This window comes from Salmo salar, chromosome 16 (genome assembly GCF_965601325.2).
Source record: "Salmo salar chromosome 16, fSalSal1, whole genome shotgun sequence".
Taxonomy (NCBI): domain Eukaryota; kingdom Metazoa; phylum Chordata; class Actinopteri; order Salmoniformes; family Salmonidae; genus Salmo; species Salmo salar.
The window spans coordinates 23,917,158-23,930,896 of NC_138306.1; the positions used below are offsets into that span (position 1 = coordinate 23,917,158).

The following is a 13,739-nucleotide window of genomic DNA, read 5'->3' on the forward strand; positions in this document are numbered from 1 at the left end:
ACACCAGTGGAGGCCGCTGAGGGGAGGACGACTCATAATAATGTCTGGAACGAAGCTTATGGAATGGCATCAAACACGTAGAAACCATGTGTTAGACACCATTCCACCGATTCCGCTCCAGCCATTACCACGAGCCCGTCCTCCCCAATTAAGGTGCCACCAACCACCTGTGCCACAGACTCTACAGAGTATTCCCAAACCCCCTTTTACATTGGCACATAGAATACTTTTTTCTCTACAAGCCAATGTGTAATTTATAGGCCTACAGTGAAATGCATTGGGGGCATTTGTTTAACTTTGGGGGGGGAAATGTAAATGTCACTTGAATATGAACAAAGATGAATCATTGTTAATGTTATGACAATTATCTTTCATAAATTATGAATAAATACAGGTTAATTACAGTTTTCTATTACGTGGGGGACTTTTATTTAGACATTTTCAAAAATGTCCTCACCCGGAAGTACTTAGACGCTGATAGTGGGTGACGAGAGGCTGGTTTATTATAGGACAGGGCTAGAACACAGTGATTCTAAACCTGTCTTTGGTTAGAATATCACCTAAGTTCGAACTTGTTTTATCATCCTTCGGCCAAAAGTATTGTCTTCCCGTAGGACGTGGAGCGTAACGCGACGAAGTTCTGCGCAGCAATAAAGGAGCCCTGGTGCAAATGTTTAAGCGCATGCTTTTCAATACTGTTTATGATCTGTGACCGTGATGTTTTGTTGTTCCGCGAACCAACGTATAAGTCTCGGACTTTTACGTTGGAGGTTTCTGGCAGCGTGTTCAAATAACCTCCAAGACTCTTCCTTGTTGATTCTGAAGTCGTTCTCTACCTCTCACTGCGCTTCAACCAAGAAAGAGGTGAGCAAAGCCTTGAAGCAGTGGACTCTTGTTGTTAACCCCTTCGGCAAAGTACGGGTTCAGCTCCAATGTAACATCTCTGTACGACCTCTGGACCCGCACGCTTTCCCCGAGGCGAACCGGGCCTTCATCACCATTCATGGCACCAGCGCAGATCAAGCCGTCCAACTAGACAGCTTCCAGGTGCACTATGATGACCAAAACAAGGAACTGTACATCTTGTCCGAGGTCAGAAACAGCAACGTGTCAGTGGAGCTGACTGCTCCCATCAAAAGTGGTGAGTTTTGATTTGTTTAGTTGAATCATGAGTTTAGAGCCACTGTCTGCATCATAAATTAAAGAAGGCCATTTAAAAGAATGGCTCTAGGTGTACTAACTGTACTTGGATCAAACTGTCAGCTGATGCTCCTGATTATATGATGACCCCTAGCCAAGCACTTCCCCTCCCTCTTATAAAACCAGTGATTAGTTAGATATGACAGAAAAATGGTGAGTGAAATCACATCTGTGTGTGTGTGTGTGTGTCAGACCTTTACATCACCACTCAAGGAGAGGGCAACGTGCATGTCCAGAAGATGGAGGGTGATAACTGCAGGGTGCAGACAGAGAGGGGGAACTGCGTGCTGCACTCAGTCAAGGTAAATATGAATAGGATTAAAGTGTGTACGGTGAAGTGAAATATGAATAAGGTTATAGTTTGACTAAAACTACAGCCACATCTGTTTTAATGGCCCAGCAGCCCCTTCAATTCTTATTCTAAGGGCTTTATTGGCATGGGAAACACATGTTTACAATGCCAAAGCAAGTGAATACAGAATAAATATATAAAGCATATAGATAAACATGGTAGCAATTGAAAAGAAACAGTTTGGAGATGAGAATTATTAGACCAAAAGGTGAGGACACAACAGTTCACCTGACAAGAGACTGAATCCAAACATTACAATAACCACGTTTACATCCACAGCTTTCATGCATGTAAAGCAGTGGAGCCTCCTCTGAGGACGAAGGGGTTGACTATCCTCCTCTGAATTTCATAAAAATAAAGAAACATTAAAGTTATGCTTTTTAGAGAACTATACTAAATAGATTCACATGATTAAAACACTGTTTTGCAATGGTCTACAGTAGCCTCAACAGCACTCTGTAGGGTAGCACCATGGTGTAGCCTGAGGACAGCTAGCGTCTGTCCTCTAGGTACTGCGGCAGACCAGGGGGTTTGGTCAAGACGTTTACCCAGATCAGACACGGACAGAGAAGGATTAGCTTAGTTTCAAGGGTGTTTATTTAAATAATAGATCAAAAAGGATAGGTCTCCCCAATGAGACCCTCTCCGGGATGCCGTCTTCTGGTATTCTGGGTCTGGCTATATCCTGTCGGGCACAAAACTGAACTCCCTCTTCTTACCTCTGCAACTGTCAACAATACCACGGGAGTCCTTTCTTCCTCCATTCCTCCTGTGTGCTGCCCTTCTGGCAGCTTTATGGGCCTTACACAGCTAGTGAGCAATCCACCCTTGATTACTCACCAGCTCCCAATCAGCCCCAATTAGTCCTGGCTGGAGAGCCCGTCCAGCAGATGGAGCCATCGCCTCGTGATGTATACTCCATCTGTTACCAGGCCTCGACGAGTCTCCCCCTGGTGGCTGACCTGCTGAACGCCACAGTACATTGACTTCAATACAAAACCTAGGAGGCTCATAGTTCTCACCCCCTTCCATAGACTTACACAGTAATAAACAGCGAGTAGCAGCAGTGTACAAAAGGGGGTGGTGGCGTGTCAATGTAAATTGTCTGGTTGTGATTTTATTAATTGTTCAGCAGTCTTATGGCTTGGGGGTAGAAGCTGTTGAGGAGCCTTTTGGTCTGAGACTTGGCGCTCCGGTACCGCTTGCCGTGCGGTAGCAGAGAAAACCGTCTTTAACTTGGGTGACTGGAGTCTCTGACAATTTTGTGGGCTTTCCTCTGACACCGCCTAATTATACAGGTCCTGTATGGCAGGAATCTTGGCCCCAGTGATGTACTTGGCCGTTCGCATTACCCTCTGTAGCACCTTACGGTCAGATGCCGAGCAGTTGCCATACCAGGCGGTGATGCAACCGGTCAGGATGCTCTCGATGGTGCAGCTGTAGAACCTTTTGAGGATCTGGGGACCCATGCCAAATCTTTTCAGTCTCCTGAGGGGGAAAAGGTTTTGTCGTGCCCTCTTCACGACTGTCTTGGTATGTTTGGAGCATGATCGTTCCTTGGTGAGGTGGACACCAAGGAACTTGAAACTCTCGACCCGCTCCACTACAGCCCCGTAGATGTTAATGGGGGCCTGTTCGGCCCGCCATTTCCTTTAGTCCACGATCAGCTCCTTTGTCTTGCTCACATTGAGGGAGAGGTTGTTGTTCTGGCACCACACTGCCAGTTCTCTGACCTCCTCCCTACAGGCCGTCTTGTCAGTGATCACTGTTGTCGTCAGCAAACTTAATGATGGTGTTGGAGTTGTTTGGCCACGCAGTCGTGGGTGAACAGGGAATACAGGAGGGGACTAAGTACACACCCCTGAGGGGCCCCAGTGTTAAGGATCAGTGTGGCAGACGTGTTGTTGCCTACTCTTACAACGGGGGCTGCCCGTCAGGAAGTCCAGGATCCAGTTGGAGATGGAGGTGTTTAGTCCCAGAGTCTTTAGCTTAGTGATGAGCTTCATGGGCACTATGGTGTTGGAACGCTGAGCTGTAGCCAATGAACAGCATTCTCACATAGGTGTTCCTTTTGTCCAGGTGAGAAAGGGCAGTGTGGAGTGCGATTGAGATTGCATCATCTGTTGGGGCAGTATGCGAATTGGAGTGGGTCTAGGGTGTCTGAGAGGATGCTGTTGTGAGCCATGACCAGCCTTTCAAAGCACTTCATGGCTACCGACGTGAGTGCCATGGGGCGGTAATCATTTAGGCAGGTTACCTTCGCTTCCTTGGGCACAGGGACTATGGTGGTCTGCTTGAAACATGTAGGTATTACAGACTTGGTCAGGGAGAGGTTGAAAATGTCAGTGAAGACACTTGGCAGTTGGTCTGCGCATGCTTTGAGTACACGTCCTGGTAATCCGTCTGGCCCAGTGGCTTTGTGAATGTTGACCTGTTTAAAGGTTTTGTTCACTTCGGCAACCTTTATTGCGTTATCACAAAGTCATCCAGGACAGCTGGTGCTCTCATGCATGCTTCAGTGTTGCTTGCCTCGAAGCAAGCCTAAAAGGCATTTAGCTCGTCCGGTAGGCTTGCGTCACTGGGCAGCTCACGTCTGGGTTTCCCTTCGTAGTCCGTAATAGTTTTCAAGCTCTGCCACATCCGACGAGCGTCAGAGCTGGTGTAGTAGGATTCAGTCTTAATCCTGTATTGACACTCGGCTTGTTTGATAGTTCGTCTGAGGGCATAGCGGGGTTTCTTATAAGCGTCCGGATTAGTCTCCTGCTCCTTGAAAGCGGCAGCTCTTTAGCTCGATGTGGATGTTGCCTGTAATCCATGGCTTCTGGTTGAGATATGTACTTACTGTCACTGTGGGGACGATGTTGTTGATGCACTTACTGATGAAGCCGATGACTGAGGTGGTATACTCCTCAATGCCATTGGATGAATCCCGGAACATATTCCAGTCTGTGCTAGCAAAACAGTCCTGTAGTGTAGGATCCGTGTCATCTGACCACTTCCGTATTGAGCGAGTCACTGGTACTTCCTGCTTTAGTTTTTGCTTGTGAGCAGGAATCAGGAGGATCAAATTATGGTCAGATTTGCCAAATGGAGGGGGGGGGGAGCTTTGTTTGCATCTCTGTGTGTGGAGTAAAAGTGGTCTAGAATTATTATTTTTTTATATATATATATATTTTTTCTCTGGTTGCACATGTGACATGCTGGTAAAAATGTGATAAAACTGATTTAAGTTTGCCTGCATTAAAGTCCCTGGCCACTAGGAGTGCCACTTCTGGGTGACTCTAGAGAGACAGTTTTGAACAAATTAATTTCTTCAAAAATGAAGGTGAAGAAAAAGAGAGCTAGCTATATTTCATAGTGTTTTTCTTTTCACTTAGTCAATCCAGCTAGCTAGTTTAGCCTACTCAGAGAGCGGTGCTATTTTAGCTAGCTAGCTATGGCTATCCAACACTGGAATTCTTCCAAGGTAAGCTTTTGGTTTATAATTTTTTTGCCACTGGGGCCTGCCAGTGTAACTGCTTGCTTACTGTACTGCATGATTGTTTCTTAAATATTTTTTCCTTTGACACGCACCAAAAAACAGGCGTGATCATTCTATAGTGGTCCCTGCAGCGTACGCTCAAACCAGTGTGATTTTAGAATGCTTATTTAGAGCGTCCAGTTTCAATTGACGCAAGTCAGCGTTTGAACTGGCCACACTGTTTTTTCACAGAAACATTTTGCACAAGAACAGTCCTTACAAAGTTATGTTCTGAATGTGACCAGTTTCTTTTTGGATGCAATGTTCAGACATTCACAGAAGTAGAGACAGCATAACACAATCATCAAAACCGGAAAATGTAGGCTACATAAGAATTTTACACACATCATAGGTGTCCATTACAATCTATGCAATAATCAGAATGCATCATTTGTCACAGTACTTCAAAACATGTGAATAATACAGTGAGGGGGAAAAGTATTTGATCCCCTGCTGATTTTGTACGTTTGCCCACTGACAAAGAAATGATCAGTCTATAATTTTAATGGTAGGTTTATTTGAACAGTGAGAGACAGAATAACAAAAAAATCCAGAATAGCGCATGTCAAAAATGTTATAAAATTATTTGCATTTTAATGAGGGAAATAAGTATTTGACCCCTCTGCAAAACATGACTTAGTACTTGGTGGCAAAACCCTTGTTGGCAATCAGAGGTCAGACGTTTCTTGTAGTTGGCCACCAGGTTTGCACACATCTCAGGAGGGATTTTGTCCCACTCTTTGCAGATCTTCTCCAAGTCATTAAGGTTTCGAGGCTGACGTTTGGCAACTCGAACCTTCAGCTCCCTCCACAGATTTTCTATGGGATTAAGGTCTGGAGACTGGCTTGGCCACTCCAGGACCTTAATGTGCTTCTTCTTGAGCCACTCCTTTGTTGCCTTGGCTGTGTGTATTGGGTCATTGTCATGCTGGAATACCCATCCATGACCCATTTTCAATGCCCTGGCTGAGGGAAGGAGGTTCTCGCCCAAGATTTGACGGTACATGGCCCCGTCCATCGTCCCTTTGATGCGGTGAAGTTGTCCTGTCCCCTTAGCAGAAAAACACCCCCAAAGCATAATGTTTCCACCTCCATGTTTGACGGTGGAGATGGTGTTCTTGTGGTCATAGGCAGCATTCCTCTTCCTCCAAACACGGCGAGTTGAGTTGATGCCAAAGAGCTCCATTTTGGTCTCATCTGACCACAACACTTTCACCCAGTTGTCCTCTGAATCATTCAGATGTTCATTGGCAAACTTCAGACGGGCATGTCTATGTGCTTTCTTGAGCAGGGGGACCTTGCGGGCGCTGCAGGATTTCAGTCCTTCACGGCGTAGTGTGTTACCAATTGTTATCTTGGTGACTATGGTCCCAGCTGCCTTGAGATCATTGACAAGATCCTCCCGTGTAGTTCTGGGCTGATTCCTCACCGTTCTCATGATCATTGCAACTCCACGAGGTGAGCTCTTGCATGGAGCCCCAGGCCGAGGGAGATTGACAGTTCTTTTGTGTTTCTTCCATTTGCGAATAATCGCACCAACTGTTGTCACCTTCTCACCAAGCTGCTTGGTGATGGTCTTGTAGCCCATTCCAGCCTTGTGTAGGTCTACAATCTTGTCCCTGACATCCTTGGAGAGCTCTTTGGTCTTGGCCATGGTGGAGAGTTTGGAATCTGATTGATTGCTTCTGTGGACAGGTGTCTTTTATACAGGTAACAAGCTGAGATTAGGAGCACTCTTAAAGGGAGTGCTCCTAATCTCAGCTTGTTACCTGTATAAAAGACACCTGGGAGCCAGAAATCTTTCTGATTGAGAGGGGGTCAAATACTTATTTCCCTCATTAAAATGCAAATCAATTTATACAATTTTTGACATGTGTTTTTCTGGATTTTTTGTTGTTATTCTGTCTCTCACTGTTCAAATAAACCTACCATTAAAATTAAAGACTGATCATTTCTTTGTCAGTGGGCAAATGTACAAAATCAGCCGGGGATCAAATACTTTTTTCCTCACTGTACATTATCATAAATATGTACATGCATACAGTAGAAATGCCGTGATGTACAGATATTAAGGCACTTTGATAGGAACGCAAACTTGTCCAAAGTTATTATTTGAAAGGAAAACAACAATGAAGGCAATGCGAGCACCAGCCAGAAAATGTGCCACGGGGAAAGAATTTGTGCAAGACTGCGCAAATGTCTGCATACTTGATCTGTGAAAACACGGGGGAAGTGCTTGGGGTCTCCTCGAGAAAAGTTTGTCCGGCTCAGTAAAACATCATTTGTCCGTAACAATGAAATGGGCTACTTCTATGTGAATTAATGAGGTGGAACACACCTCCATGCAAACTGTTAGAAAGTAATTATAAATTGACAAGTTGAAACACAGCCTATAGATAATTAGCAGGCAGCGCGGGTTAACTGTCCTGTTGCGTAACAATCACATTTTGTAACAGTGAGTGCATTCTGACATCATGTGCATAAAACAACTCACGCTGGGGTGACCGTTAGAGATATTTGGAACTCACACGTGAAAAGGTTAATTTCAATTTGTCAGTGGGTGCTTCACCCTCAGCACCCCTACTTCCCTTGGCTATGCCTTGAAGGCTCGGGGGGATTAGATATTGCTTGAGCATGCATCTTGTGTGTTTTTTTGGGGGGGCAATGGGAGGAGAGCAAAAAATATTTCCATTGTAAAAAAAATAATAATCTCCTATTCTATTGTACAGGGTCACCAGGTGCAGGTCCAGTCCCAGGGGGGCAACGTCACTGGGGTGGGAACCATCCATGGCAACGTGGACATCAGCACCTCTGGACACAGTGTACAGTAGCTGCTGTTATACTCTGAGACCTACCCTACCCAATTGTTTATTTTATATAAGTATATATGTGTCGAATGGTACAGCGGGGAGAACAAATATTTGATACACTGCCGATTTTGCAGGTTTTCCTACTTACAAAGCATGTGGAGGTCTGTAATTTTTATCATAGGTACACTTCAACTATGAGAGACGGAATCTAAAACAAAAATGCTAATTAATTACTTAAAAATCATACAATGTGATTTTCTGGATTTTTGTTTCAGATTCCGTCTCTCACAGTTGAAGTGTACCTATGATAAAAATTACAGACCTCCACATGCTTTGTAAGTAGGAAACACTGCTGATTTTGCAGGTTATCAAATACTTGTTCTCCCCACTGTATGTGTATTACAGTTAATACTAGATATAAGCTCTTTCTGTGCTCTGTCTGTAGGCGGTGAATGTGAAGAAGATCCAGGGTACTACTATGAACGTGTCGACAGAACATGGCTCTCTGAAGGTGAAGGCCATCTATGCTGAGTCCACCTCCATATCGTCCTCTTCAGGGAGGATACAGCTGGGACACATACATGGTGAGGAGGGGAGTGCTGCGCATATAGTGGATGGTACATTTAGCATTGCATAGTAACACAGCCTTCATGAGACTTGAAACATTGTCACCCCAGAGCTTTGGCTTTTATGAGTCAATGGTATTGACAGTGGTTTGTGGAATATGTTGTCATTGTGATATCGGTTTGAATTCACACATACAGTTGAAGTCGGAAGTTTACATACACCTTAGCCAAATACGTTTAAATGTACCACAGGTGGACTCAAAGTTGTAGAAACAGCTCAAGGATAATCAATAGAAACAGGATGCACCTGCGCTCAATTTGGAGTATCATAGCAAAGGGTCTGAATACCTATGTTAAGGCGTTTCTCTTTATTTTTAAGTTAATTTGCAAACATTTTTAAAGACCTGTTTTCACTGTCATTATGGTGTGTTGCATGTAGATTTGAGGAAAAAAGGAATGTAATACATTTTAGAATAAGGCTGTAACGTAACAATATTTGGAAAAAGTCAAATGGTCTGAATACCTTCCGAATGCACTGTATATGTTGGCCACAATATAATACTGTATTTCTAGTCATATACAGTTGAATTCGGAAGTTTACATACACCTTAGCCAAATACATTTAAACTCAGTTTTTCACAATTCCTGAAATGTAATCCTTGTAAAAATTCCATGTCTTAGGTCAGTTAGGATCACCACTTTATTTTAAGAATGTGAAATGTCAGAATAATAGTAGAGAGTGATTTATTTCAACTTTTATTTCTTTCATCACGTTTTCAGTGGGTCAGAAGTTTACATACACACAATTAGTATTTGGCAGCACTGCCTTTAAATTGTTTAACTTGAGTCAAATGTTTTGGGTAGCCTTCCACAAGCTTCCCACAAGTTGGGTGAATTTTGTCCCCTTCCTCCTGACAGAGCTGGTGTAACTGAGTCAGGTTTGTAGGCCTCCTTGCTCGCACCCGATTTTTCAGTTCTGCCCACAAATTTTCTATATGATTGAGGTCAGGGCTTTGTGATGGCCACTCCAATACCTCGACTTTGTTGTCCTTAAGCCATTTTGCCACAACTTTGGAAGTATGCTTGGGGTCATTGTCCATTTGGAAGACCAAGCTTTAACTTCCTGACTGATGTCTTGAGCTGTTGCTTCAATATATTCACATAATTTTCCTCCCTCATGAATGCCATCTATTTTGCGAAGTGCACCAGTCCCTCCTGCAGCAAAGCACTCCCACAACATGATGCTGCCACCCCTGTTCTTCACGGTTGGGATGGTGTTCTTCGGCTTGCAAGCCTCCCCATTTTTCCTCCAAACATAACGATGGTCATTATGGCCAAACAGTTCTATTTTTGTTTCATCAGACCAGAGGACATTTCTCCAAAAAGTACGATCTTTGTCCCCATGCGCAGTTGCAAACCATAGTCTGGCTTTTTTATGGCGGTTTTGGAGCAGTGGCTTCTTCCTTACTAAGCGGCTTTTCAGGTTATGTCGATATAGGACTCGTTTTACTGTGGATACAGATACTTTTGTACCTGTTTCTTCCAGTGTATTTTGCTGTTGTTCTGGAATTGATTTGCACTTTTCGCACCAAGGTACGTTCATCTCTAGAAGACAGAACGAGTCTCCTTCCTGAGCAGTATGACGGCTGCGTGGTCCCATGGTGTTTATACTTGTGTACTATTGTTTGTACAGATGAACGTGGTACCTTCAGGCGTTTGGAAATTGCTCCCAAGGATGAACCAGACTTGTGGAGGTCTACAATTTCTTTTCTGAGGTCTTGGCTGATTTATTTTGATTTTCACATGATGTCAAGCGAAGAGGCACTGAGTGTGAAGGTAGGCCTTGAAATACATCCACAGGTCCACCTCCAATTGACTCAAATGACATCAATTAGCCTATCAGAAGCTTCTAAAGCCATGACACCATTTTCTGGAATATTCCAAGCTGTTTAAAGGCACAGTCAACTTAGTGTATGTAAACTTCTGACCCACTGGAATTGTGACACAGTGAATTGTAAGTGAAATAATCTGCCTGTAAACAATTGTTGGAAAAATTACTTGTCATGCACAAAGTAGATGAGCTTAACCGACTTGCCAAAACTATAGTTTGTTAACAAGACATTTGTGGAGTGGTTGAAAAACGGGTTTTAATGACTCCAACCTAAGTGTATGTTAACTTCCGACTTCAACTGTATTTTTATTTTATTTCACCTTTATTTAACCAGGTAGGCCAGTTGAGAACAAGTTCTCATTTACAGCTGCGACCTGGCCAAAAATAAAGCGAAGCAGTTCGACACATAGAATAAACAAACACACAGTCAATAATACAGTAGAAAAAGTCTATATACAGTGTGTGCAAATGAGGTAAGATAAGGGATGTAAGGATATAAATAGGCCATGGTAGCGAAGTAATTACAATATACCAATTAAGCCCTGGAGTGATTGATGTGTACAAGATTAATGTGTATGTAGAGATACTGGGATGCAAAGGAGCAAGATGAATAAATAAAGAAAGAAAGAAATACAGTATGGGGATGAGGTAGTTGGATGGGCTATGTACAGCTGCAGTGATCTGTGAGTATACTGCCAAATACTGGCCAGCACTTTTAGTTAGGGCCCTGAATTTTTATTGAACACGTGACATGACCTGCAAAAACCCTGGGCCCTATTTATCAGCTATATCTAAGGCACAGAGTTTTCCTAGTCAGGACTGTTTTGGTTTAGTGACTACCATTATTCAGACCAGAGACTTAAACGCTTTCCCTAACTTGGTGTAAACAAGATGATTAAGTTGTGGATGGCCTGAGTGAGTCACTGCTTAGATAAATCAAGGTTACGTAGAGTGAAAGAAGAAGAGGAACCTCTGGCAACAAAAAAACAAACAGGAAGAGCAATTAACAGAGAGAAAGTGAGGCAAGAAGAGGATGAGTCAGCCATAATGAATGGAGATTTCCTCTGAGATAGACAGCCTCTCTGTTCTCCTAGAGGACATGGAAACCATTATCCTGTGAGCTCTCTGGGTACATCAGCATCTCACGTTTAGTTTCTTTGTCATACAGGCGATGCCACAGTGCGGAATGAGACTGGAGATATATTTGTAGGTAAGTGCGCCAATACTCTGTGCTACATTTGAAAACCGATTGTGTCAAATTTTGTTTGAGACTATTTTAAGCTGATTTTTAAGCGTTTTACTTTGCCACGTTTTGCCAGATGGGTCTAATAATGGCTTCCTGAAGGTGTTGTCCAACAGTGGAAACATTGATGCATATGTAGGAGACAGTGGCAGTGCAGAACTCCACTCTCAGCAAGGTAAACATAATAACATTCTGGGTGGATGTACTGGGTATAGGATGAGCCATATCTGGTCATCCCTCTGAATTGTCTCTTTCTCTCTCCAATGTTACACCTCTGACCCAGTCTTCTCCTGTCACTGTCTTTCCGTCACTCTTTTCTCCCTTTTGCTTTCTATTCCCCCCCCCTTCTTCCTCCCTCTCTCAGGTGCAGTGTCTGTGCGTGTCCCCTCCTCTATAAGAGCAGGAGTGCAGCTGTGTGGAACCTCAGTAGAGACCAGCCCAGAGATAGTCCTTCACCAAGCAGAGAGAGATTCCAAAGATGGCATGACTACTGTCACCGGTCAGTCATCCCTATAAATACAACTTGGACTAAACTCACCAATGAGTTATACTTACTCCTACTGTTTACTCACCCAGTGAGTACAGTACACAGCTGCTACTGTTACTACTAAACCCACCCAATTCCATTTATTCTGCTCTCCCTGTAGGCCATATGAATGGGCAACCCCAGGGTGACCAGTGGATCAGGGCCCAGGCAGACAGAGGCTCCATCACCCTGAAGGCACAGAGCTGGTTTGAGTCTCTGAAGCTGGGCAGCTGAGGCTTCACTCCTACACCTAGGCCCCATTCCAACACTTCCAAAAATGTCCTACCTACTTCCTGTCTACCTACTGAACTAAGTCCTCAGGGACAAGTGTAGACATAACTGTCCTTTATGTTGATAGTGACTATCTCACTGACTGTGACTGTTGGGCAGAGTCCAACCACCGTTCTTTCTCTGTTACTGCTAAGCTGACATAGGAGAGACAAAAAAAGAGAAATTTGCCAATGTGGAACTGGGAGACAGATCAGTGATATGATGAAATGAATCGCCCTTTGGGGGTCTTGACACATGCAGACGGAGAACCCCATGAGAGCAGATTTAAACAAATTCAAATCTAATTGATTTCTGTTCTCAATCAATAGTTTCATTAGTGAATATCATGATGAAGGTAAAATCACATCTGTAGCATTGACAACGGTTACTAGGCTTTATTACGTGTCTAAATGCAGTTGCAAAACATGATCACGGTTAGTAGAGGTAACTCAGTCATTATGTTTCTGCTTTAGCCAACTGTTGTCATGAGATGGCTCAAGCATAAATCTAGTGGCAGCCAGGCTAGTTCAGTCATTGGCTGTTTCTGAATAGCCGCGCTTGCATTTTAAATAAGTTTGATAGTATGTGAAATGTAAATGTTTTAGCTTTCTTTTAATGGCAGGATGTATATTCATTTTGGCTTTTCATCTAGTAGAATTCATTGCACACTATTGAGGAAGATAATTGCCTTGTTTGTTATGACAAACCAGGAGAACCTCACTCTTAAGACTTTCTGACCGTGGGGTTGAAACTGCAAAATGCACAAAATGTTTTTAGATGCTTGGTAGAAGAATGTGACCAGTGTTTGTTGTTGCCTTTATTTTAAACTATTCATGGAGGGTTCAATTTACTGTGAATAAAAAATACTGGGAAAAGTGTTGACATCAACACTGACAATGAAATCATAGAGGCAATTTTGTATTTGAATATTATTACAATGCAAAAAATATTTGCTGTATGATGTAAATTAAATAATCCATGTTGTAATGCATATAAAACATCTTTATCCTTTTTCCCACTCAGTTGAAATGTTTTGATGTAGAAGCTTTACATAAATGTATATACTGCATTGATGTTCTGATAAAAATTCAACAATATTTCCTTGCCTAAAAATAATCTGTTGTGGTTATTCGTCTTTGGTCATTCGAGTCAGGTGCTTGACATTGAGCTAGAGTTAAAGGTGCAGTGAATGGTAGGGATTTGGTTTACCTTAAATTGGTAGTTTGAATGTATGTATAAACTCTGTCCTCATGTGTTTGTTTGTCTGCATGGACTGTGTACTCATGTTGTGTAATTGTAGTCCTCTCCACAGGCCTTTATCAAATTCCTATTTTTGTTATTTACATTTACGTCATTTAGCA

At 43.1% G+C, this 13,739-nt stretch overlaps 1 protein-coding gene across 1 annotated transcript; it reads left to right on the plus strand.

The window, feature by feature from the left end:
• Positions 1-464: 464 nt before the first annotated feature.
• fam185a (family with sequence similarity 185 member A) lies at positions 465-13,494 on the plus strand. Its single transcript, XM_014148378.2, has 8 exons — positions 465-1,141; positions 1,393-1,502; positions 7,802-7,894; positions 8,328-8,466; positions 11,508-11,549; positions 11,659-11,757; positions 11,947-12,081; positions 12,230-13,494. Exons 1-8 carry the CDS (start codon positions 718-720, stop codon positions 12,340-12,342), a joined length of 1,155 nt encoding a protein of 384 aa, XP_014003853.2. The 5' UTR covers positions 465-717; the 3' UTR covers positions 12,343-13,494.
• The last annotated feature ends 245 nt before the right edge of the window (positions 13,495-13,739 follow it).

Coding starts and splice junctions, on each gene's coding strand:
- fam185a (XM_014148378.2), top strand. CDS start 718: ATGTTTTGTTGTTCCGCGAACCAACGTATAAGTCTCGGACTTTTACGT. Junction 11,758..11,946: donor AGAACTCCACTCTCAGCAAG/GTAAACATAATA, acceptor TCCCTCTCTCAG/GTGCAGTGTCTGTGCGTGTC. Junction 12,082..12,229: donor TGGCATGACTACTGTCACCG/GTCAGTCATCCC, acceptor CTCTCCCTGTAG/GCCATATGAATGGGCAACCC.